Here is a 26,213-nt window from a genome sequence, read left to right as displayed (position 1 = left end):
ATTTCCCTAAAGGAAAGACTTACACTTTTGAGGGTTATAATGGTCTGTCTGTGTTTGTAAATTGTCTTTTTCTCGCCATTATTATAGCAATATACTACCCATTACTTGTTCCCTGAAAATGCCTTTTTTTATAACTCTTAAATGTATACATTGTTTTTTTTTACCTCTGGCAGTTTATCGCTTAACCTTTGTACCATTTCAGCTTATTCACTGGACTTGAACTGCTTGAATTTCAATAAAAACTAAAACTTTTGACTGGCAGTGTACATCAGTATTTGCTTTTATATCTATCCCTCTCCCAACCGGCATAAACAAAACACACTGGGTGGAAATGTGAGTTTTTGTCAAATCTGTAATAACATTTTAGTGATCTGACATGTGTACTGCAAGTGCGTGTATACATTACCTGTACGTTGACGAAGCCCTTCGTGCTGTGCATCTCTCCAAGCATCGCTGATATCAGAGAGGATTTCCCAGAACCCACCACTCCCACCACCGCTACCAGTCTGCCGGGCTTAATGTCCAGTGACACACTGACATGCGCACACACAGACAACATACAATTCAATATTTAACAAAGCACAAATGCCAAACATTTACGGTATGTTCATTAAAACTTGACAAAGTATATTCAACAATCAGTTAACTGGTACTTACGGAATGTAATATTTTGGTCAGTAACTTTACAGGACATTATTCCTGGTGCACATACCATGGTATTGTCCTGCCAGGTTAGTGACCATTGAAAACACTAAAATTGTACTACAACACGACTTGTTATCAGTGCAGTGACGTTTTTATATGTAAAAAATTGGTGGGGCACAAACCATTTCAAAATATAGGATACATACCAGTGGAGCTACAAAACTCCCTCTTGCTCTTTAAGTGTTTTTTTAACACATCAACAAACAGCGTGGTTCCACAAAACACTTTTAACGACAAAGCGGCTAGCTTCTACCAGGTGTTGTACTACACATACTGGAGAGAGAGAGAGACCTTGTGCAATTGCTCTCCTTCTCTCTCACACACACAAACACGTAAAATTACCACTGTCACATTTACAAACCTAAATTAGGAATGCAACTCACGAACAGCAATGAGTTCAACACCACTGAAGGCCACAACGAAGCGGAAAGACAACTTTGTAGGGATACAGATCCATTCTATGACAACAACCTTAATAGACAAGAATGGACACTGACACTCATCACCATCTATATCAATAAATCCAGCACGAAAACATGACCAATGCACGGACCAGCACCACAAAGGCAGGATGACAAAATATGCTTTCAAGGCTATTTTATCAACCTGCTGAGGGCTCACTTGAAAAGAAAGGTGTCACGGTGGTTCTTCCTCTGGGCAAACTTTTCGATTACTTTGGGAATGAAGTCATGTAGCTGCTGAATCAGCTGGCTTGCGATGGACAACATGGCCAATGGGTTGAGTCACGGCTGTCCCATGGTATTGCGAGTGAAGGTTTTTACCCTCTTCAAGGTGGAAAAGTTCCTCTTTGACTCGGATGTCATCATAGGTGTTATGATCATTTTCAGCAGAGCAACGGTCTCTGCAAAAGCCTCCTCTAGGTTGTTCTCATGGATAGATCTTAACAGAGACAGGGCCGTCTTACCAGTGTGAAGCTCAGTGTGGCGGTACAGAGTGGTCAGCTAAGACTTCAACTTTTCCTAATTTCCTAGAGGCCATAGTTTCACCGCACAGTCAAGCTCAGAAGTAGGGAATGATAGGAACAATTTTGGGATGAGCGAGCTGTCAACCAGCTTGGCAGCGATCAGGTGGTCACTTTGTGAAAACCTCTGCTCCACCTGGGAGATGACTGTGTCGCATGCCTCCATCACCGGTGCTGTGTTGGTTACTTGTCGGCCTGGCTTGTCTGTTCCATCGTGAACGGTGGCAGCCCATTTATCAGTTTGCTTCAGCATATTCTGGACATTCTCCTTAAAACGGGTGAGCGCACTGCTAATCCCAGATGCACTGACGCTCCATTTTTGCAGAGTGTTATATAAAACATCAACATCTGGCATAAGGAAGAAGAAAAAAATCCAGCAGCTGCAGAAAGGCTCGTCCCCTGAGTTTTTAGACAGGCTGTATGCCTCACTTTTGGTGGCCTCATCCCATCCTGGTTGTGTGCGTTTGTCCTACATACACAGGAGCAGCGCAGTGCGGTTTTCCCAAACTGCATTGACAGTTCTACTTTTAAAGTTCTATCGTACAGCGGGTGGCCTTAGAATGCGCCTCTGTGTTGCCTCAGCAAGTGCCGTAAACACGTTTTGGAGCGTCAGAGAAAAAGGTGGCAAAAGCAGTTAAATCTGTAAAAACATCTTCAGGATGCTCATCCTTGCTGAACAAAGTTGCTGCAAGGTCAGGTTCAGCTGGTGAGCATAGAAGTGAACAAACTGGGCATGTGGGTATGTCTCTTTCATTAGTCTGTCTGTACCCCTCGGATGTTTCCACTCATTACAGCTGCACCATCATAAGTCTGAGCAATCAGCTTTTCTCCCAGCTTCAGTAGTTCCAGCACACCCTTGATGCTATTAGAGAGGCCAAGTCCAGTTTTATCTTTGACTTCCACAAACTCCAAAAACCTCTCTGTCACTGTATTGTCAGGCAACACAACCACCATATGATTTACAGGAGACATCAGTTGTCTCATCTGCCTGTATGGCAACAAATGATGTCTCGTCCACTTGCTTGCCTATCTCCTCCCTGTACATTTAATACGTACAGTCTAACAGTTCGTTTTGTACAGTGGTAGAAGTCCCTTTGAAGATGGGCTGAGTGTCATGTTGCCTCTGAAGTCTCGAATCGCCCTCACACATAGTCTCGAAAATCAATCCGACTCGTCGTGCCCCCGCAGTGAGGTTTCACATTTTCCATACAGTTTTCACATGGTTTTCCTCCACCTGTTTGTTATGCTGCTCAAAGGAGTGCCTGTATGCACTGTCAACTTGGGCTGCAACATTTACCCTTCCAAGTAAGACCCATTTCACAGCATTGTCCAGATGACTCCCGCTGCTCTCGTGTTTTGCAATCCTCTCAGAAAGATGTTTCAAATCTTTGTAACACGTCCTCGACCAAGTACCATCTCCACCAAATAGCAGACATGGAAAACATGAAAAACTTTTGTTAACTAACCGTTAGCCACTTTTTCTTAAAAAACCACTCCACGTTAAACCCGCGGTTACTTTTACCCTCAGTTTGAGTGATGACAATATCCTGTGGCTGATGGGCACCAAGTCGCTTTACTTTAAGTTTCTCCTCCAACTTAAGGGTTTCAAACCGGTGCTTGTGTATGAAATCCATTTTCTCAAGTTATCTGGAGTTTATGAAGCTAACAAGCTAGCTAAGACAATCTCCCCTCCTAGCATCTTCTTGCCGACTAATGTTGGCGCCAGACAGACAGCTAATCAGGTCTGAAATACGAAATGACTCTATAGTGGGGCTACCAGCTGTCAGCCCCACTTGGCATCAAATTCGTGTGATTTACATTGATCACACTAACATTCTGCATAAAATTATATCTTTGAGAAATTAAAATAATTTTGTTGCAGTTTTTTCTGGGGCTGTGCTTCACCTGCCCCTAAGGACCAGTCACCCCTGTATCAGTGCACAGTTCAGAAGCCAGCATCTGTGATGGTATGGGGGTGCATTAGTGCACATGGCATGGGTGACTTGCACATTTGTGAAGGCACCATTATTGCTGAACAATATTTACAGGTTTTGGAGCAAAATATGCTGCCATCCAGAAAATGTCTTTTGCAGGGAATGCCTTGCTTATTTCAGCAAGACAAAGCCAAACCACATTCTCCAGATATTAGAAAAGCATTGCTCCATAGTAAATGGGTGCTTAACTGGCCTGCCTGCAGTCCAGACCTGTCACCCATTGAAAACTGTTGGCGCATTATGAAAAGAAAAACACAATAAAGGTGCTCAACCAGACAAAGGTGCAGCTCAACCCATGTTGAGCAGCTGCAATCCTAAATCAAGCAAGAATGGGTATACATTTCACTTTCAAAACTACAGCAATTGGTCTCCTCGCTTCCCAAACGCTTACAAAGTGTTGTTAAAAGAAGAGGTGTTGCAATATAATGGTAAACATGCTACTGTCCCAACTTTTTGAAATGTGTTGCTGGCGTCAAATTCAAAACGGGAATGTTTTTTTCCCAAAACATCTTCTCACTTTCAACCGTTGATATGTTGTCCTCATACAATATATCAAAGGCGATATGGACAAAAAAATATATCTCGATATTTTAACGATAACGATAATTAGACGATATCCTTTACAAATGAGTTACTTAATCACTGATGATAATAATGGGCACAATGTTGAATGAAAACAGTTCTTATTTATTTTCTTTAAAATGTAAGTATTCAAGTAAAAACTATTTAAAGACATATAAAATACTAATTGAACTAATATAGGAACATTGAACTCTGAATAAACGTTCAATTGTACACCTCTGCTGTAATGTAAATTGTGCAGCATACAAGCAAGATTAAATCATAATAATAAACAAAAGGCGGTGTTCTGTAACATATTGCACACAACCATGTCCTAATGGCCTTATTGCCTTACAACATATGGCCTTATTGAACAAATGCCTAACTTCAAGTCCTGCCCAGTACAAAGACTACACAAAAATAAAAAGGAAAATCTGCACTTCCGAATCAGATTCTTAAATAACATAAAATATATTTATAAATTTTTTGACAAATTACATTAATGTAAACAAAGTCCACAATTTACAGACAAATAAAAAAAATTGTCATTATTATTACAGCACACACTGGCATGGACAGATGCTGGAAATGTATAAAACATTATAGGCCAACTGCTCACTGTTCACATGTACATTTACTTCAAATTATGAGCCAAGAACACCAGTCTGTCCACAGTGTCAGGTTTAAGTGCAGCCTGGTGACATGTTACATCATTTTCTCCAGTGCTGAATGTCCTTTCTGGAGGGCTGCATAGATATTTTTTAGCAATTTTCCCCAGTCTGGGGAAATGTACCTCTTGTGATTTCCACCAATCAAGTGGATTAACATCACTGTCCACCTCAGGTATCAGTAAGAAGCTCTTGACCTCCTTTTCAATTGCAGTGGCCAGTGCCTCCTCTCCTCCGGCTTTGTGTTTTTTGAAGTAACTCCCAAAATACTTTTTGGTCTTTTTTGCCTTGTAATCATCACCACCACCACCACCACCTGCTCCACCTTCTGCAGTAGTAGCCATAGCTGCAGTAGTTGTGGGGCCTGGGGCAGGGCTGTCTTCCACTGTCATAGCAATGAGTTCAGAGGTAATTGCTGACACAGTGGCTTTAATCTGGTCATCATCATTATAACGGTTTTTGAAGCGGGGGTCAAGTGTGGATGACAAAATTAACAGGTCATCCACACAGTCTTCTTTGTACTTGGTGTTCAGGTACTCCAGGATGGTTGTTTTTATTTGTTTGGTTAGGTCTGTGTCATCAGATTTCACTGCCAGGACCTCAGAGTTGAACAATGCCAAGACAGGTTTCGGGTAGGACACTATTACAAGTTGCTCACCTGAAAGAGCATCTGTAAATTTTAACAGAGGACTAAGCACTTTGCTCACTGATTCCAGCACATCAACATCTTGCCATGTTGGAATAAGATGCCTGCACTTTTTGTCTGCATCCAGCACATGACGAATGGCCTTTTCTTGCTCAATAAATCTATCATGCGCTGTCTTGATCCCCATCAAGTTGGCGATTCTGTGTTTATGCTTTGGGAGCTTCAGCTGATCTTGGGCATCACAAAGTGCTCTCTTCATTTTCCAGCTATTGGAAAAAGCTCTAACGACCTTCTTGCAAACTCCAATGGCTCGGTCTATTCTAGGATCCCTCATGCTCTTCTCTGGAAAATATTTCATATTTACAGAACATTTATTGTGAGCCAATTTCACAGTTTAATGATGTGATGTCCTTGTCAGATATGTTGGTCTAATAGTAGCTTACCTTTACACACAATTTGTATGCATTTGTTTATTGCAGTTATGCATTTGTTTATTGCAGTTTAATTACTGTTAATTTAATGTAGTATTTGTTCAATTTCATACACCTAGTGCAAAAGTTTTGCTTATTTTTGTAAAAAATTATCTATTTGCCATTCCAACAAACAAAATAACTTTCACATCAACTGCATTTTGTAGAAGCAATCAAAGTAGGCCACTTACCAATGGCAATATGGAGTCTGTGCCCATAACACGGTAGCCTCGTCCAGCTGTTAACTCGGAGTGCACTGACAACGTTTGCACCACTGTCTGTGGTCATGCAAACCATACAATCATCCCCAGTGACCACGATGCCAGGGCATCCTTTAGACCTTCAGCAATGATGTCGCCTGTATGGTCATCTGGGAAGTAAGATGTTTGCGAACAAAAGTGCGAAAGTAGCCAAGATTCGTCGATGAAATGCACCGTCAAGTAGAGGTACGGCTCAGATGTTCTGCTCGACCATAAATCCGTAGTGGTTGCGAAGTGTGACACCTTCTGACACCGACTTTATTGCTGTGGAGGTACTGATAAGACTCAGAGTTTTCAGGTTATTCATAGCTTCACCGTCCATAACAACAGAGTTGATAAAGTAGTTAAATACGCTAGTGTACATTATCTGAGGACACTTTTTCAGGTCGTCCTCCCATCCCTCAATAGTAGAAGGCAGAGATATAATCACATTGTCCCGTTTGAGGTGTAACAGGCTGTGTTCCTACATGTTTTATTTCCCAAACGCTGAAAGACAATAAGCGTACCGCAATGACTGTTTATGACCGTTACCATGGCAATCGCCTGCTCGGGAAGTCATACCCATAATTCACGCAAGATATCATGGGAGCTAGGAATAAGGTGGATAAAGCCCTCTCTCCACCAGTTGAATCGGCAGCATTTATTTTCCTATAAACCTGGTGATAGCTTTTGTAATGTCTTGCCATCGGTTGCTTTTCTTATCGTAAGGCACATTTTTGCTAAACAAATCCGCAAAAGTTTGCTGTGTTGTGCAGCAGATACCTTAGCCAATGTCGGCTTTTCTTGGGCAGCGGAGTCTCGAAGCTTTTCATACTCTTGGTATTCCTTGCTATGGTTGGTTCGCAGGTGGTGAAACAAGTTGGTCTTCGAGCTGCTTTTAACAGCGATCTGTTTCCGACACACCCTGCAGAGTGCCGTCTTTTGTGCAACATCAGTCTTCTCAAAACCAAACCACTTCATGCAAATGAGGCTGATCCACGTTTATCAAGTCATCCGAGGTAGATTGCGAGACTGTGGGTGTCTCCATGTTGTCTACTGTTTAGCCCAAGTTAACCAGTGTTGCGTTCATGCACGGTAACCATACCCGTGAGAGATAGGCCCAATAGCGATCATGTGAGTTGCCCTGCTGCAGCCAAGGGCTTCTGCTGCACGCCTATCTGATATAGTAAATGTGTAGTTTTAATGCGTGTTTTGAAGTGTTTTTTCCCCTAAGTAATTTAAATATTCGATAATGTCAATTTGCACATCCTTAACAAAACAATCAAAATATTATCGTAGAGGACATATATCACCCATACCTACATTGTACGATTTTCAATTAAATACATGCTACAAATAAATGATTTGCACATCATTACATTGTGTTTACATTTGCATTTTACGCAGCATCACAACTTTTTGGGGAGCAGGGTTGTACATAATGTGTAGCTTAAGTTTAGTTGATGCTAGTGTACTTTTTTCATAAACTTGCTTAATCTGATCTGTTTTAGCATAAGTTAGCTAGCAAAATAATGTTAGTTAGTTACCTTGGATAATTGGTTAACAAGCTCACTCTCCTAAACTAGCAGAGCTTAGATGGTGGTGTTCTTAGCTAATAGTACAGAGATGGAACATTTACAAAGATATAGAAATATTGCTACAGATTTGGAAGTGGAACAGCTAGTTAGTATTCACCAATTTAGGTCCATCTAGACAGACATTGTTTGTTTTTTGCCCAGCAGCCATTATACCGATATACAAAATGCTAATGATATCAATATGGACATTCCATAATAGTGCTCATCCCTTTAAAACAAGAGGACTTAGAAAAATCTACATTCCATTCCTAGCATCAGGGTTTGGCAGGTTAAATGTAATCCGTTACAGTTACCTGTCAACATTTGTAGTCAGTAACGTAACTTTTGATTACTCAAACTTAAAAAGATGAGAGAGGCCTGTAATTTTCATCATAGGTACATTTCAACTATGAGAGACAAAATGAGAAAAAAAATCCAGAAAATCACATTGTAGGATTTGTTATGAATTTATTGGTAAATTATGGTGGAAAATAAGTATTTGGTCAATAACAAAAGTTCATCTCAATACTTTGCTATATACCCTTTGTTACCAAAAAGTTATATTTTGGTTTCATCTGATCATATGACATTCTCCCAATCCTCTTCTGGATCATCCAAATGCTCTCTAGCAAACCTCAGACGGGCCTGGACATGTACTGGCTTAAGCAGGGGGACATGTCTGGCACTACAGGATTTGAGTCCCAGGCGGCGTAGTGTGTTACTGATGGTAGCCTTTGTTACTTTGGTCCCAGCTCTCTGCAGGTCATTCACTAGGTCTGGGATTTTTGCTCACCGTTCTTATGATCATTTTGACCCCACAGGGTGAGATCTTGCGTGGAGCCCCGGATCGAGGGAGATTATCAATGGTCTTGTATGTCTTCCATTTTCTTATAATTGCTCCCACAGTTGATTTCTTCACACCAAGCTGCTTACCTATTGCAGATTTAGTCTTCCCAGCCTGGTGCAGGTCTACAATTTAGTTTCTGGTGTCCTTTGACAGCTCTTTGGTCTTGGCCATAGTGGAGTTTGGAGTGTGACTGTTTGAGGTGTCTTTTATACTGATAACAAGTTCAAACAGGTGCCATTAATACAGGTAACGAGTGGAGGGCAGAGGAGCCTCTTAAAGAAGAAGTTACAGGTCTGTGAGAGCCAGAAACCTTGCTTGTTTGTAGGTGACCAAATACTTATTTTACAGAGGAATTTACCAATAAATTCATAAAGAATCCTACAATGTGATTTTTTTTCTCATTTTGTCTCTCATAGTTGAAGTGTACCTATGATGAAAATTACAGGCCTCTCTCATCTTTTTAAGTGGGAGAACTTACACAATTGGTGGCTGACTAAATACTTTTTTGCCCCACTGTATTTATGTGCTCTATACAGTGACACAGAGAGCCTATTGAGCTGTTGTCATACAGTTCGAGAGCCATATATATTTGAGTGTCATCGGCATAGCTGTGGTAGTTAATGTTGTTGTTTTGTAGAATTTGGCCCAGAGGTAGCATATAGAGATTGAACAGAAGTGGTCCGAGAACTGATCCCTGTGGAACTCCGCATGTCATAGCCACCCTATCAGATTCTTGATTACCAATGGTGACAAAGTAACTATGGCCATCTAGATAAGATCTGAACCAATCAAGGAGAGTCCTACCCAATTTTCCAGGCTATCTATAAGTGTTCTATGATCTGCAGTGTCAAATGCTGCACTGAGATCTAATAGAACCAGAACTGTTATTTTATCAGAATCAGTATTCAGCCATATATAATTTACAACTTTAATCAGGGCCGTTTCAGTACTGTGGTGAGGTCGGAAACCTGACTGAAATGTGTCTAAGAAACCACTTGAGGTCACAAAATTGCTGAGTTTATTGAAGACAACCTTCTCAATGATCTTGGCTATAAAATGGAGATTTGATACAGGTCTATAGTTGTTCATTATAGATGCATCCAGTGTTATCTTTTTAATAAGGGCTTAATGGCAGCTGTTTTTAGAGACATTGGAAAAATGCCTAATTTTAACTAAATCTTCCATAGCTATTAACTATTTGCTGTAGGTCCATTGTCCGACCGGAGGAATGCTCTGGTGACTAAATCTTCTAAGCGGTTGATCCGTTCCTCCAACAGCTGTCTTAGATCCTCCATCATAAAAAAATCACTCAAAAATACAAAAGAACTATGCTGAGGTCCTCTTTTAAAAATTAAATTTTCGCACATACACTAAATCTGCAGTAGTCCGATGATTTGCTCCACAACCACCAACATTGTCAAAATTTTGCAGAAACCCCAGGAACGTGAAAGCATGTAGGCCTATCGCCTATCGTTGTTCTGAGAAAGATGCGTCGAGTAGATAACTAAATCACCTTTAAATGAGTCAGCTACTAATTTCAAATAATTTAGAGGAATGTTATTATTATCAATTTCCATAAAATGTTTACAGAACATTCAAGCATTTTTGGTGTCATGGCTGGTTGAAATAGAATTACCCTATGTTGTATGGAGTGCACATGACAATATGATTTGTATGATTTGAATTGACAACCTTGTCTGTCACACTTAAAGAAGTGAAAATCATGTCAAGGGCTTTCATGTGGCGTAGCCGTGTAAAGGTTTCAATACGTTTTGTCGTTTTGATTGCATACTTCCCAATTGTAATAGTGTGTGAATAAATTATGAAAAATGTTGTGGTGAATTTGGTCTTCTTTTCGTTCTTCCTTATGGGTGTTCTAGGGAGTTTTTTTGGAGTTAACTTGAATTCTAGCGACCTAAGTCTGAGCCTTTTCTTACGACTGGTCAAAGTTTTCAGTAACAGCAACGACGCAAGTCTCTTCCTCTCCGTAAAGCCATACATGGTTATTACCTGCTCATCGACCTCTGCTGTCCCAGAGTAATTTTGATGCTTTTGCCCATTGTTTTTGTTTTAGTATACATCAGTTTAGGTAGTATGAGAGCAAACACATTTCATACGTTGTAAACCGCATTAGCAACAAAAACGAATAAGCATGCGGCTCAATTTACTCACTACCTAGCAGCTCGATTAGGTTTTTTAGTTGGTGAATGCATCACCTTCCAGTGTGCAGGTGAGTACTTCCTGGGTGATCGAGCAGTGTGATAAGAAGCAGAACAGTTAAGCTAGATATGCTATAAACGATTGGTCTCGTTCTTCTACTCTCCAGAGCCTGCCATCAGTTGCGATGATGAGGCACGGCCATAAGAGCAAATTCTGAAATTAGGAAGGGGAGGACAAAGAAACAGGAAACTTACTTCTTCAGCACTGGTTCAGCATCTTTCTCCCAAGCAAAGGTTCCATTGCACACACTCACAGCTGTGTCTGGGAAAAGAGAGAGAGAGAGACACATAGACATTTGAGGGTGCTTAATCAACTTATATGAATGGACGGTTTTCTGGACACTGACTAGTCCTTGGCTAAAAAGCATGTTCTCAATGGAAAATGCTTCTTAGTCCATGGGACAAGGCTTGATCTGTATCTGGTAAACCCAGGCAAAGATCATGTAGCCTATTGTGTGATCTTTGACGCCTTGACCTACTAAAGCTGGGATCATGGCGCACTATGTTGGTGTCCAGGTCATCTCCTCCAAGGAACTTCTCCAGACGCTTCTTAGAAACAGTGGTCTAGAAGGACAAACATACAGGGTTTTTAGTGTGCCTCTGCACATTTGTGAGTACTGTTTGATTGCACTGCAAAACAAATGTGTTACCAAGTTAAATGATCTTACTACATTGGCAATGTTTCTAATTAAACCTTGAGAAAACACAGAATCAAGCATTCTGACTGGAATTTGTAAATACAGTATCTAGGTTACATTACACAGCATCTAGGTTACAATACCATATATTGCCAGTGTGAGCATGTAAGTTTGAATTTGTGTGTGTGTGTGTGTGTTTTTCAAGAGTACCTGCACCATGGAAGCAATAAGCATTGGCAGAAAGGCTAGTGGGAAGCGGAGAATGTTGAACAAAGAAATGGAGGTAAATGCTTTCCCGGCATCCAGAACATTCTCTGAGTCCACTGATACAAAAACTGCAAAGGTTGCCAAAGACACCTATAGAGATGCACAGATTAGATACACAGGTGTCTGTTTCAATTTCACTCAATTTGCTCTTTCGCTTGTCTCCCTCTCTCTCCTTGTCTTTCTACTCACCAGAGCTGGAGCACAGGAGAAGACGAAGGTAGAGACAGAGGACAGGTAAGCAAACTTCCTCATCACCCCCAACTCCTGTTCTCTGATCCCCATCACCTGGTTCTGGAAGGAAGGCTCCCACGCATATAACTTCAGGATCTTGACAGAAAAAGGAAGGGAGTGAGATAGAGAGATGTAGAAAATAGGAATGGAAGGAAAAGGAAGAGGGGAAAGACAGAAAAAATGTAAGCTTTAAACAGCATTTACCGGGTTTCAGCATTAAGCTATTGGGAGCCAGATTGTATTTTTTTCCAATAGGTCACATATCCAACTCATGTCCATAGCTGTTAACAATATTACAAATATTTTTTTCCTATTAACTATTATACATGTAACCAAATGGAAAACATATTATATAAACTAAACTCACAACCCTGATCATGTGTACCAAATGTACTCACACTTAACATCGGTCATTTGATGCTACAGAAGTAGCATTTGGAGTGTTTCTCACAAATTCAGAATTACTGAAAAATTATTTCACCCAACTTAATGGGTCCAAATTGCAAATATATTCCTTGGGAGGAGAAGGACTTGTACACCTGTTTTCAAGATTTGATTTTAAATGGGTTGAGTATGGTAAGCTTGCAAATGTAGGAAACCTCAGTAGCGCCACAGGGTGGTGGATAAAAAAAAAATCTTTGTAGGCATTACGGTCATATCATCTTTAGTAACATATAAACCAAGTAGAATTATAATACCATAATCTTTGTAAGAGATGTGTCTATATTTGTGCATATTTGTGCAAAACCACGCCCCTGCATATGTTCATCTGTCAATGGCGGCCATATTTTTCAACATACTGGCCTGATCGATACAACTTTTGAAAACCATCGTCCATAGATGCCAAATATCAAAGTGTGTAAAAATAGGTCATTTGGTGCATGAGGAGTACATTTTTTACAGTTTTTCACAAATTGAAATTATCCGTCAAACCATTAAAGCGAAGTTAATGAGTCCCAATGGCAAATATGTTCCCTGTGAGGAGGTGGATTTATGTACCTCTTTTCATGGCTGTATCTCAAACGGAGTATGGTGACCTTACTAACGTGAAAATCCTCAATAGCGCCACTGTGTGGTTGATAAAAAACAATTATCCCTGTAGGAAGTGTGTCTATATATGTGCAAAACCACATCCCCTACCATGTTCATTGGTCAATAGCATCCATGTTTTTGACATAAATGTCTAGCTGATATAACTTTTGAAGACCATGGTCCTTAGATGCCGAATATCAAAGTATGTGAATATCCAACATTTGGTGCCAGAGGAGTAAATTTTTTTGTGTTTTTCAAAAAATCCAAAATGGCAGATAATCCATCATGGTAGACTTTATGGGTCCCAATGGCACAAATGTTCATCATGAGGAGACACACCAATGTACCAATTCTCAGGACTCTAGGTCACAAGGGGTGGGCGCGGTGAGCTTGCACAAAGTGAAACTTTGGAGGCTTGTGACAGGCCAACCATGAGGCCGATATGCATGCCACTGCACCAGAAGTTGTGGCCCTTGGCCCTTTAATATCATAAAAATGTGGATCCCTTTAAGCCAGTTAATCTCACAGGAATTTGCAAAAAACACCCTTTTTTGCCGGAATAATAATAATAATAATAATAATTAAAGCTGCAAGAAGCATTTAGTGGGTTTCAGCATTAAGTTATTAGTAGCCAGATTGCAGTTTTTCCCATAGGACACATATCCAACTCATGTCCATAGCTGTAAACCAATATCCCCATGCGGCCAAATGGAAACATCTTTCATTTAAACTAAACTCACAACCATGTGTATAAAAGGTAATCACACTTTACATTGGTAATTTGAAGTAGCATTTGGAGCATTTTTCATTAATTCAGAATTGCAGAAAAAAATATGTCAATCCGACTAAATGGGTCCCATTTGCAAATATATTCCTTGGGAGAAGATGGACTTGTACACCTGTTCAAGGTTTTACTTTAAATTGGGTGAGCATGGAAAGCTTGCAAATGTGGCGAACCCCAATAGCACCACCATGTGGTTGATAAACAAATCTTTGAAATCATTATTGTCGTATCATCTTTGTTGTATCAGGAATGGAAAGCCTTAGGAGAATACCAGAAGATGATGACAGATGATGACTGCAATGGCTGCAAAAACAACCCAAAAATAAGTGTCCAAAAAATGATGGGCTGAAAGTGTCACAATCTACAGTTTGCAGGAGACTTCCGTATGGAGCCAAATAGGGCTCAAATGTATTGACTGCAAGAAAAGAAAAATGTAACTGAAATGTTTTTATTTAATAAAAATAAAGGCAAGGTTAACAAAATATATTTAATTGTATGAAAAAAACAAATTCAGGCAAGCCTAGTTCAGCCAGCCCACAATTAGAAATAATCAATGTTGTTATCCCTGGTTGGTTTCACGCAAACTGTGTTTAACCAATACGCTATATCAATCAATCAAATTCATTTATAAAGCCCTTTTTACATCAGCAGATGTTACAAAGTACTTTTACAAAACACCTGGCCTTAAAGCCCAAGGAAAATCTCCCTAAGAATGCCAACATTTAGGAAGAAACCTAGAGAGGAGCCAGGCTCAGAGGGGTGACCAGTCCTCTTCTGGCTGTGCCAAGTGAACATATTAAGATTACAATTTTAATAATTAATAAATGCATGTGGGCATAGTCTAGAGTCTATTTAAACTTAGTCCAGGTTGGAAGCATGACCAGATGGACAAGGAAAGGGACCAGACGGGGGAAGGGGAGGTGTCAGCACAGTGGCAGCTGAAATCGTCAGGCACCATCTCGATCTGCAACACAACCAGGAGGACTCTGGACAGGGACAGCAATGGGTCCCCCAAGCCAAGTACTCCGCAGATGTGGGCCAGGACCTCAAGCCCTCCTAAGTTCAAAACGGGAGGAGACTGGGAAAATTCAGAAAATGCATTCTTCATATCAACAAGGATTTATAGTGGAGAAGGAGGGCTGACCCTACTCCCACAGCACAATAATATAGCAGCGTAAGACCTTGGGACTGAGACAGGGGGTCCGGCGACACTGTGGCTCTATCAGGGGGAGGCCCCGGACAGGGCCCAACAGACAGGAAATCAAACAATTCACCCACATTGCCAAGCATCAACCAAAGGGACACCCACTGATCGCAACCACCCTGAATGGGCAGAGTATTGCCAGCAGAATACAGCCCAATAGCACAAGTGCACAACAGAGAGACAACAAGCCAGTGACTCCGCCCCCAAGAGGCATTGGAGGGAGGGCATCCCAGTGGTGAGGAGAGCTCACCTGGCAAGACAGCAATGGTGGACAGTATCAAGCCTTTCTGGTCACCTTCACATCCCTGAGCCAGGCTACACCTAATCATAGACCGTGCTGTAGAGATGAGTCTTTAGTAGACACTTGTTTGGACTGAGTTTGCATTTCAAACCTTAAATGGCAAATCATTCCACAGTAGTGGAGCTCTATGAGAAAAGGCCCTGCGATCGTAGGTTACGTGTAGGTATGTATGGCTGGATCATTTCAATAATCATGTATTGATTTATAGGTTAACAATAAAACCTTAAAATTATCCCTAACCCTAACAGGCAGCCAGTGTAAAGAGGCTAGTACAGGAGTAATGTGTTCAAATGTTTTTGTTCTAGTTAGGATTCTAGCAGCCGTGTGCAGCACTAATTGAATTTATTGATTTTTCAGGGTAACCTAAAGCAGAGCATTGCAGTAATGTAGTCTAGAAGTAACAAAAGCATGGATTAGATTTTCTGCATCAGTTTTTGATAAAAAGTTTCAGATTTTTGCAATGTTTCGAAGATGAAAATAAGCAACTCGAGACATATTTTATAAGTTCATCAAAGGAGAAGTCAGGGTCAAGGGTAATGCCAAGGTTTTTTACAGTTTTTTGGGATACGACCATGCATCCGTCGAGGTTCACAGTGAGATCTGCTAACAAAGCTGTTTCTTGGGTCCTAAAACGAGCATTTCTGGTTTTCTTGAAATTAAAAGCAAGACATTCTGTCATCCACTTCCTAATATCTGAAACGCATGCTTCCAAAGTAGCTAATTTTGGGGCTTCTCCATGCTTCATTGAAATATATAACTGTGTCATCACCATAACAGTGAAAGTTGACCTTGTGATTCCGGATTACATCAGCCAGAGGCAGCATATATAGTGAGAACAATAATGGGCCCAGAACTGAGCCTTGAGGAATACCAACCTTTGTCTGAGGCCATTAGAAGGACATTTGCATTCTCGGTACTATGATGGGGACTGAAACCGGACTAGACCATTTCATAAATGTTATTTGTCTTCACGAAGGCATTCAGTTTTTGGGAAACACATTTTTCTAAGATTTCTGAGAGGAACGGGAGGTTTGATATTGGCCTATAATTGTTTAATATTTCGGGACCCAGATTAGATTTTTTTTAGAAGAGGCTTAATTTCCGCTATTTTCAGTGAGTTTGGTATACATCCGGAGGAAAGGGAGCAATTTATTATTTTCAACATTGGCAGACCTAGCACAGGAAATACCTCCTTAAGTAATTTTTTTGGAATCGGGTCTAGCTGACAATTTGTGGGTTTAGAACTCATTACATATTTAGTGAATGTGTCAAGCGATACGGTTTCAGAAAATTCAAGTGTCCCCATTGACACCTGGTCAGGAAGGTTCAGGACATTCTCAGGACAACTGAGATTTGGGGCACTATAACTATTTAAGGAGGAGTCAGTTATTTGTTTTCTAATGGTGATGATATTTTCATCAAAGTAGTTCATGTATTCATTACAGCTAAAGTGAAGACCCACTTCACTTGTTGAGCGTTGCTTTTTTGTTAACTTTGCAACTGTATCGAAGATACATTTTGGATTGTTTTTGTTTATCTCAATCAGGTTGGAGAAATAAGCTGATCAAGCAAATGTGAGTGACTTTCGGTATTGTAGTGTACTGTCTATCCAGGAAGGTCTGAATACTTCCAACTTGGTGGAGCGCCACTTTCGCTCCAATTTTCTGGAGGCTTGCTTGAGTGCTCTAGTATTGTCTGTGTACCAGGGAGCAAGTTTCTTGTTGTGTATTTCTTTTGTTTTTAGTGATGCAAACATATCTAAAGTATTTTGCAATGTTGAATTTAGATCCTCGATTTGATCGTTTGTGGATTTATTTACTCTGTCATTGATGAGCGAACTTGTAAGAATATCAAGGAATCTGTAATAAGACAGTGATCCGATAATCCAGGATTTGGGGGGGAAATTATTAGATCTACAATATGTATTTCTCGTAAAAGGACTAAATCTTCAGGTTGGTGGAGAGTGCCTGCCTCAAGTGGAGGAGTTTAAGTATCTAGGGGTCTTGTTCATGAGTGAGGGAAGGATGGAACGGGAGATTGACAGACGGATCGGTGCAGCTTCTGCAGTAATGCGGTCGATGTATCGGTCTGTCGTGGTGAAGAAAGAGCTGAGCCGCAAGGCGAAGCTCTCGATTTACCGGTCAATCTACGTTCCTACTCTCACCTATGGTCATGAGCTTTGGGTCATGACCGAAAGGACAAGATCCCGGATACAGGCGGCCGAAATGAGCTTTCTCCGCAGGGTGGCTGGGCGTTCCCTTAGAGATAGGGTGAGAAGCTCGGTCACCCGGGAGGAGCTCAGAGTAGAGCCGCTGCTCCTCCACATCGAGAGGGGTCAGCTGAGGTGGCTTGGGCATCTGTTTCGGATGCCTCCGGAACGCCTTCCTGGGAAGGTGTTCCGGTCCCGTCCCACCGGGAGGAGACCCCGGGGAAGACCTAGGACACGCTGGAGGGACTATGTCTCCCGGCTGGCCTGGGAACGCCTCGGTGTCCCCCCGGAAGAGCTGGAGGAAGTGTCTGGAGAGAGGGAAGTCTGGGCATCCCTGCTTAGACTGCTGCCCCCGCGACCCGGCCCCGGATGAAGCGGAAGAAGATGGCATGGCATGGCATGGACTAAATCTAAGGTGTGATTGTGGCGGTGTGTTGGACCTGAGACATGTTGGATAAAACTCTGAGTCAATTATGGCTTCAAAGGCTTTTTGAAGAGGATCGTTTTCCATATGACTATTGAAATCACCAAAAAGTGTAATACTATCTGCCATGAGTACAAGGTTAGACAATAATTCTGGAAACTCATTGAGGAACGTTGTGTATGGTCCGGGGGGCCTGTAAATAGTAGCTATGTAACCTGGTAGCCTGGTTAACTTTCATGAGTAAAACCTCAAAAGAATGGAAATCTGTGATGTGTTTGAGAGTAAATTTATATTTACTGTCATAAATATTAGCAACACCACCTCCTTTTCGGGATGCATGGGGGATATGATCACTAGTATAGCCAGGAGGAGAGTGTAATGGGTTGCAGGAGTAATGAACCAGGTACAGGCAGAGGTAGTCGTTGTTGCCCCTTATAATCAAACAAACACAGAGCACATACAAAACACAACGAAAGAAAAGGGCTGACTGAAGCAGCAAAACGAAAACATGCAATGGTAGCGTGAACTTACATAGAACGGCAACACACACAACTACAAAACAAAAGCAGCAACCAGTGACGTGGGGTAACCAATACAGGTACAAAAACCAAAATGAACCACATGGGTGTGGTTGAACAGGGAACTTTAATAGGGTCCCCAATTGGAGGCAACCACCAACACCTGCCTCCAATTGGGGAGACCAAAACGGATTGGAGGTGGCTAGAGGTGCCACCTCCTGTCCTGTCCTGACTATGCCCCCAGCCCAGCGCAGAGATGGCTAGGGGCATAGCCAGGATGTGACATAGAGGCCTCATTTAGGGCAGTGAATTCATCAGGCTTAAGCCACGTTCACACAAGCCAATAACATCTAGTTTATGATCAGAGACTTATTCATTCACTGCAACTGCCTTTGGAGAAAGGGATCTAACATTTAGGAGTCCCATTTTGAGGTGCGTGGTGATACAGTAATTTTTATTTGTGACCGAGGTGGAAGAAAGCTTTATCTAAATAAGGTTGTTATTGTTAGCACTACCTTGTTTAACTTTTCTCGGCCTGGAACGAGTTATAGTGGCAATAGGTAAAACTGTACCAGCTACTCTGGCTATGCAATCGACAGACTCCACTATGCTAGCTGGCTGGCTAACAGCCTGCGTCCTGACTTGCACCCTATCTCATGGTGAGGCTATAGTGACTCCTGTCAATGTTCCTAGACAAAAGAAGAGCACCACTCCAGCTAGGATGGAGTCACATCAGGCCTGGCCCTATTTCTGGGAGAGTCCCAAAAAGACAGCCAGCGATTGAGTAGCGCAAGTCTGCTATAGATCTCGTCACTACCCCTAGCTGGGAGGGGGCCAGAGACAATTACTCTATGCCGACACATCTTTCTAGCTAGTTTACACGCTGATGCTATGTTCTGCTTCCTAACCTCTGACTGTTTCATCCTAAGGTCGTTGGTGCCTACGTGAATAACAATATCTTTGTACTCTCTATACTTGCCAGTTTTAAACCTCGCTAGCACCAACCCCAGAGGCTCTGCTACGCCGGTGACTCTGCCCCCCGGTAAACAGTGTACGATCACCAGCTGATTCTTTAGTCTAATACTGCGGGTAATGGAATCGCAGATGACTAAAGTTTTCCGGTAGTTTTTCCGGTAGATCATTCCCCTCCAAAGATGGCTCGGGCCTTGACTCCAACTCCAGTGGGGAAAACCTGTTGAAAATTTCAGTTGGCTCTAGCAACGACTCAGGTTTAACTGGTTGATGGCATTTCTTCCCAGTGACCAAGAGAAAGTTCTTGCCCGGCTGCAGGAGCTGTGCCGGGGGGCTAACTACACTATCGTTTCTTCATGGTGGCAGTTTTTCTCATTTCTATACTAACATAATCCTTGCCTGATATTTGCGTCTGAAGCCAAGCCTCTAACTCTGCTATCTTTACCTGAAGAGTTCTCCATGTAAGGGTTAGGGTTACAACAATTACAATGATAAGGCATAGTAATGATACTTAGCATCGGGTGTCTTGCAAATGTGTGGAACCACTGTGTGGTTTATAAAAAAATCCTTGTGAACATATGTGCCAAGTAGAATTATTATACCATTATCCGTGTAGGAGATGTTTGTATCAATGTGCAAAACCACGCTCCCTCACATGTTCATTGGTCATTAGCGTCCATGTTTTTTGACATAATGGTCTGACTGATATAACATTTGAAGAACATGGTCCCTTGATGCCAAATATCAAAGTGCGTAAAGATCTGAGATTTGGTGCCAGAGGAGTCAAACTATTAAAGCAAAGTTAATGAGTCCCAAATGCAAATATGTTCCTCATTAGAAGATGGACTTATCTACCTCCTTTCATGGCTGTATCTCAAACAGGGTGAGCATGGTGACCTTGCTTATGTGAAAAACCTCAATAGAGCCACTGTGTGTTTGATAAAAAAACCTTTGCACAAATTTTTCCCGTATGGTCCTTATATACTAGCATTATTATACCATTATCCCTGTAGGAAGTGTGTCTATATATGTACAAAACCACATCCCCTACCATGTTCATTTGTCAATAGCATCCATGTTTTTTGACATAATGGTCTGCCTGAGATACGTTTTGAAGACCATGCTCCCTAGATGCCAAATATCGAAGTACGTGAAGATCGGACATTTTGTGCCAGAGGAGTTAATTTTTTTGTGTTTTTCAAAAAATCCAAAATGCTGAAACCCTAATAATAATAATGAATCAGAAGAAACTCAGTAAGTTTTCAGCAGTAAACTGCTGAAACCCTAATAATAATAATAATAAGGCTGCAAGCAGCATTTAGCGGGTTTCAGCATTAAGCTGATTGCCAGATTGCAGTTTTTCCAATAGGACACAAATCCAACTCATGTCCATAGCTGTAAACATTATTACATGTATGGTTTTTCCTTTTCACTAGTATCCCCATATGGCCAAATGGAAACATCTTTCATATAAACTAAACACACAAACCTGATCATGTGTACCAAATGTAATCATACTTAACATTGGTCATTTGAAGCAATAGAAGTAGTGTTTGAAGCATTTTTCACAAATCCAGAATTGCCGAAAAAACATTACGCTCGATTTAATGGGTCCCAAATGCAAATATGTTCCTTTCAAGGCTGTATCTCAAATGGGGTGAGCATGGTGACCTTGGTAATGTGAAAAACCTCAATAGCGCCACCGTGTGGTTGATAAAAGTATTTTTTTCCCCTGTATGGTCCTTGTCAACATACATACCAACACAATAGGGTTTCACTAGTGAACTGCTGAAACCCTAATAATAATTAATCGTAATAATATAACAATTACACAAAACTATGCAATACTAAATATTTGAAGAAATACTGTAATTAAACACAAATACTACGTTTTAAGAAGAAGGCAGATTTAAAGAAGAGTAAGGAAAATCATAGAAATAGCATGTCCATCTCATGCTCTACCAAGGTTTTCCAGCATAAAGCATTTTCCAATTTCAGTAGCTGCTGTATGAAAACATTTTATTGTTTATCAGACACTGTTCTCCAGAGCAATGTAAAGGAGCAAATATAGTCTGCCTTATGAGTATGGGGATTCAAACCAGTAACCCAGCTGACAACCTCAATTACACTCATAGGCGCCCACCACAGGGAGTCAGTAACATGATAAGGCAACTCTTTCCAACGATTCCCAATCCATACATACGGGACCGAGCCAAATTGCATTGCCCTATGCTGGATCCTCGGGCATTATTGATGTGCTTTGAATAAAAATTAAATACCTGGTCGCAAGGATGCAGCTTAACTACAAGACAGTGACTTAGACTATTGTGCCAATTGAAGTCCCCAATACTTAAATACTCTTGATAATATAATACACTATATCAGTGTTTCTCAATCCTTCTCCTGGACGCACTCCTGCCCTGCATGTTTTAGATCTCTCCCTGCTCTGTCACACCTACACCTGATTCAAACGATCAGCTCATTATCAAGTCCTTCATGGGCTACATCAGGTATGTTAGGGCAGGCAGAGATCTAAAACATGCAGGGCAGGTGTCCAGGAGCAGGGTTGAGAAACACAGCACTATATAGTCAAACATATATCCTCAAACACACTGGTTAGTGCTGGGTGAAAAAACTAATGAAGATAGGCAATGTCTATTAAGCCATGACTGTTAAATTAAGTCAAATTAAAAGTTATAATAACAGCAAATACCTTGATTCCGTTCAGCATCTCGTTCATTATTTTCATCCGTTTGTCTTTGTACTTCATGTTTTTCACCTAAAAATAGAGACACAGACAAAAATATTAGTTTTGCTGGACTGCGTAAGCGGTGCCGACTAAGAAGAGCGAATGTCTCTTACTGACTGACTGACTACCCCTTGTTAAATAGCATAGTGTTTAGAGAAGCAGACTTGTGAACTATAGGTCCTGAGTTCGTATCTCCTTGCAGGCGAAGCGAAGTACATTTTGTGAATTATTCCATATTGACAAAAACTTTGCTGGCTAAAACCAAAATTGTATACGATTATATTGCGACTGTTTCTGGCATGGAAAAGTTAATCTTCAGTCTCACAAGCAATTGCTCAATTCTTATGATTACTCTTAAGAAGTTAGTAGATACCAGTAAGCCTATTACTGGCTAATAAGCGGTTCAAACGGCCAGTGGCAAAAGCTAATGGCTCATAGACGTTATTTCTGGTGGAGGTAAACTTAATAGGAAACGTTAGTAAGTTTAATACAATGCTCAATAGTGTTTAGCAACTGGTGAAATTTGTAATGCCGTGACGTTATGGTTAAAGCTAGTGCCTCTCATGTGGAAGGCTCAAGTTCAAATCTGCTGTGAACAACAACATTTATTTATTTTATTTCCACGATTCTCTCGTCGTTTCACTTGATGAAAAATTGAATTATCATCACCTTTCTTGATAGTTATTGTATCAATGTCATTCACGAATGAAAGAAAAAAGTATGTTGTTATGCCATGAAAGAAAAAAATATGTTCTTATGCCCTGAAATGTAATAGCTTTGGCAGACTTGCTAGCAATTGCTCAATTCCTATGACTATTCCAGTAAGTTAGTAGATACTGGAAAAGCTTATTACTGGCTAATAAGCTATTAAAACGGTCAGTGGCAAACAAGGATTTGTTGAGGATAGAGGCTATATTGACACACTCTCAAGGGAGACCTCTGTGGTGTAGTGGTTAGCAACACAGCCTTGCTAGTGGGTGACCTGGGTTCAACCCCAATCTCAGGAGGGCAATACTTTCTATTGCGGTCCGGCTGAACTAGGCTTGCCTGGATTCTTGGTTTTTACTAGACCTATTTGCTTCTTAGATGTTTATTCTGTCATAATATGTTAATGGAACTGACTACTTTAACGAGACTGAAAAACTAATTGAAAGTATTCACATACACTGTACACTGCCTGGGGGAACCAGGCTCGCCAGATGGGTGTTCTGGCTGGAAGAATAGCTTGACATATAAAATGTGTATCTATCGCACTAAAGTGAGGTCTGAGGTCAATTACTTACCAGACCTCCCTGAGGGGCAGAATGAAGATAGACTAGAGTTTGAAAGAAAGCTCTTGGTTGAAGAAATGAAAAAACGGAACCCATGTGGAACTGTCATTGCATCTAAGATGGACCAGACCTTCCCACTGCGGAGATGGGAGATTGTGGAGGCTGAACCTCCAGTGAAAACCCTGAAGGAGTTGGCCAGCTCTTTTTACAGAGAGACAAGTACGTACTGATATTGATATGCTTTTTTTGTATTCTCCTATGATAAAGTATGCATTTAAGTTTTAGGACTGGTAACCAAAGGTTTTCCAAAATGTCCACACTGGCTCAAGCCAGTCTACTCACTCACATATTTTTTCTATGTCTTGTAGGTGTTTGCTGAGTTCAACAGGATAGCTACGACAAACCTGGAGAATGACTTTTTTGGTGCAGTTGACCGCTACATACCACGCTTTGTCACAATCTTCAAGTCCAAGAAAGGAAGTGTTGGAGAGAACCTGGCTGAGATTGTGCAGCAAATTGATTCAAGGGTCAGTCGACTACAGACTTGTTACGTTTTTGCTGTGGATTAGATCTTTAAATAACTACTCAAATCGGCAACTGTTCTCTGCACCGTTAAGCATACATGGTGGCAACTTTTTCATATGCACTTTTAAAAATGAGTTTGTATTGTAACTTTTGAAGGTTGCATAATCTTGACCTTTATTTGTTCTATCCACTTCTAGAAACCTGATGTGACAGTAGTGCGTACCCTTGTTCTCCAAGGCATCCCTGTTCTGCTTGATGATGACCCCAGTAACTTCGACAACACCTCCTTTGTAAGTTCTCATATCTTAAAAGAGCACATGCTCTTTATCACAGTGAGTTCAGAACAAAGATGGGCTGCATGCTAACTGTGACAGTTCAGTGTATGCCAGCAGGTTGATAAAAAAGAGATAAAACAACAAAAACCCTAAACAAAAGATGAAGCAGCCATTCAACTAACTCCATTTGTAGTCCATGTCACAGGGTTGCACTGCTGAGTGCAACAATGCTAAGCCAACTTGCCGTGCTGCAATTGTGGGTTCTATACAAGAGGCAGAACATTTCTCTCCCTCACATACACTAGCAATAACATCTGCATTTTTTTATATTAGGACAGACATTAGAGCTTAATTTAATTCATGTTATTTAGTGGATGTCTGTAAGCTGGGTGTAAAGTGAAAACTTAATAAAAATAGGCTGGAGGGAAGTGTTGGCAGGACAGATGACTTGATGACAATTGATAATGCCAATCAAAATGTACCTGTTGTAATGTTTGTGTTTGGTTGTATACAGGATTCTGACAGTGATGAGGCCTAGGCCCAGGTATGCTGACTGTCATCAGTGAAGATGCGCCTCTCTCTCCAAATCATCTCCATCTTGGCCCAGTGTCTACTGCCATCATTCTTGAAGGAAGTATTGTAATGGCCATCTCCAGAACCTACCTCAAACACTTTGCCTCTTGTTTGGGTTGTCCTAAGCACTACACTTGGACTACTCTAAAGCCATGAAAAACACATTCAACTTCACTTGCCCCCCCCCCCAAACTTCAAACTCTTAAAAATCTCCTGTTGAGTTAGAATGGTAAAAATCAAGAGTGACATTTGACATACAATCTTATTTGTTTATAAAAGTAGGTCCAGTTGCTTTTAATTGTTAACTAAATTAAGGCACTCCTTTCATATTGTTTTATATCAGCCCGTGGGTTTATCAGCAATTTACATTTAGAGGCTGCAGGTGTATGGTCATTCATACATGTGTGAGATCGGTTGCCATAGTAATTATTGTACACTAACTGGATGTCACTTGTACTTGTCAGCAGATTGATTCTGTCAGCAGTTTGGTCTTTAAGCAGTTCTTCAGGATAATGTTAAATTATAGGTCAGGGTTGGAATTTTCTTTCCACAAATGACAAATGTATGTCTTTTTATAAAGCCAAATACAATGGCTGCCAATTATTACTGGAAGATTATTGAAGAACAATTTTGGTACCGATGTATAAGGGCAGATAGGCAAACATTCAGTCCAACAGAGTCCGTTGTTCACACCCCTTGGTGTTGCTTTCACTCTGTACTTCTGAAGAATGTTTTTATTTTAATATTTTATGGCAGTGTTTCAGTCAAAAATGCTCAATAGCTTGGACCCAATAAAACCTACATGGAAATAATGAACTAATATAGCTGCAGGGAGAGCTGCTCTACCATGGACATCCTTTATTTGTGCAGTTAATGAAGCATTTTTCAATATAAAATGCTCAATAGCTCGGACCCAGTGAAACTTATATGGAAATAAACAAATGATATAGCTTCAGGGAAAACTTTTCTATCATCAACATCCCTTAGTTTGACTAATTTTCAATTTTGGGAATTATTACTAGTTTATAAAGCTCAGAATGTTCAGTTGAAAACAAAAACACTAGAAACAACATTGCCAAGAATTCTGTCCCCTAATTGAAATGTCCATTTCCCTTTTTTTTGTACAACCAAATCTGTTTATGTGGATTCAGACAAAAAAAAAACGAACCAGCCATTTACTTCCTCATCCTTGTTGTGGAGTGTCAGGGCTCAGAAAAAAAGCTCCACAAACAATATACTAACAGTGGTATAATATATTTTTAAAATAGGCATATTTAAATGTTTTTGGTGTTTGTAGAGTAAACAAAAAAAAGTGTTAAATCTCCCTCCCTC

General features: G+C 40.8%; 2 protein-coding genes across 2 annotated transcripts in view; both read right to left on the bottom strand.

Annotated features, from left to right (window-relative positions):
- abcc2 (ATP-binding cassette, sub-family C (CFTR/MRP), member 2) overlaps window positions 1-26,213 on the bottom strand; it is an 87,815-nt gene that overhangs the window by 37,984 nt on the left and 23,618 nt on the right. Inside the window, exons 12-17 of the mRNA XM_010863984.4 lie at window positions 22,202-22,267; window positions 12,003-12,140; window positions 11,757-11,903; window positions 11,388-11,472; window positions 11,104-11,170; window positions 407-533 (exon numbers count right to left, since the gene is read on the bottom strand). Of these exons, the coding sequence (XP_010862286.2) occupies window positions 407-533; window positions 11,104-11,170; window positions 11,388-11,472; window positions 11,757-11,903; window positions 12,003-12,140; window positions 22,202-22,267 (630 nt within the window). The remainder of the gene's footprint in view (window positions 1-406; window positions 534-11,103; window positions 11,171-11,387; window positions 11,473-11,756; window positions 11,904-12,002; window positions 12,141-22,201; window positions 22,268-26,213) is intronic.
- Window positions 4,821-6,926, bottom strand: LOC109615571 (zinc finger BED domain-containing protein 1-like). The gene is made up of 2 exons (XM_020045098.2): window positions 6,218-6,926; window positions 4,821-5,898 (listed from the first exon to the last, which is right to left on the bottom strand). Exons 1-2 carry the CDS (start codon window positions 6,321-6,323, stop codon window positions 4,877-4,879), a joined length of 1,128 nt encoding a protein of 375 aa, XP_019900657.1. The 5' UTR covers window positions 6,324-6,926; the 3' UTR covers window positions 4,821-4,876.

This window comes from Esox lucius, chromosome 6 (genome assembly GCF_011004845.1).
Source record: "Esox lucius isolate fEsoLuc1 chromosome 6, fEsoLuc1.pri, whole genome shotgun sequence".
NCBI lineage: Eukaryota > Metazoa > Chordata > Actinopteri > Esociformes > Esocidae > Esox > Esox lucius.
The sequence above is the reverse complement of the archived record's forward strand: the minus strand, read 5'-3'. Positions and strand labels throughout refer to the sequence as shown.

Coding starts and splice junctions, on each gene's coding strand:
- LOC109615571 (XM_020045098.2), bottom strand. CDS start 6,323: ATGGTTTGCATGACCACAGACAGTGGTGCAAACGTTGTCAGTGCACTC. Junction 5,899..6,217: donor CAGACTCCATATTGCCATTG/GTAAGTGGCCTA, acceptor AATATTTTCCAG/AGAAGAGCATGAGGGATCCT.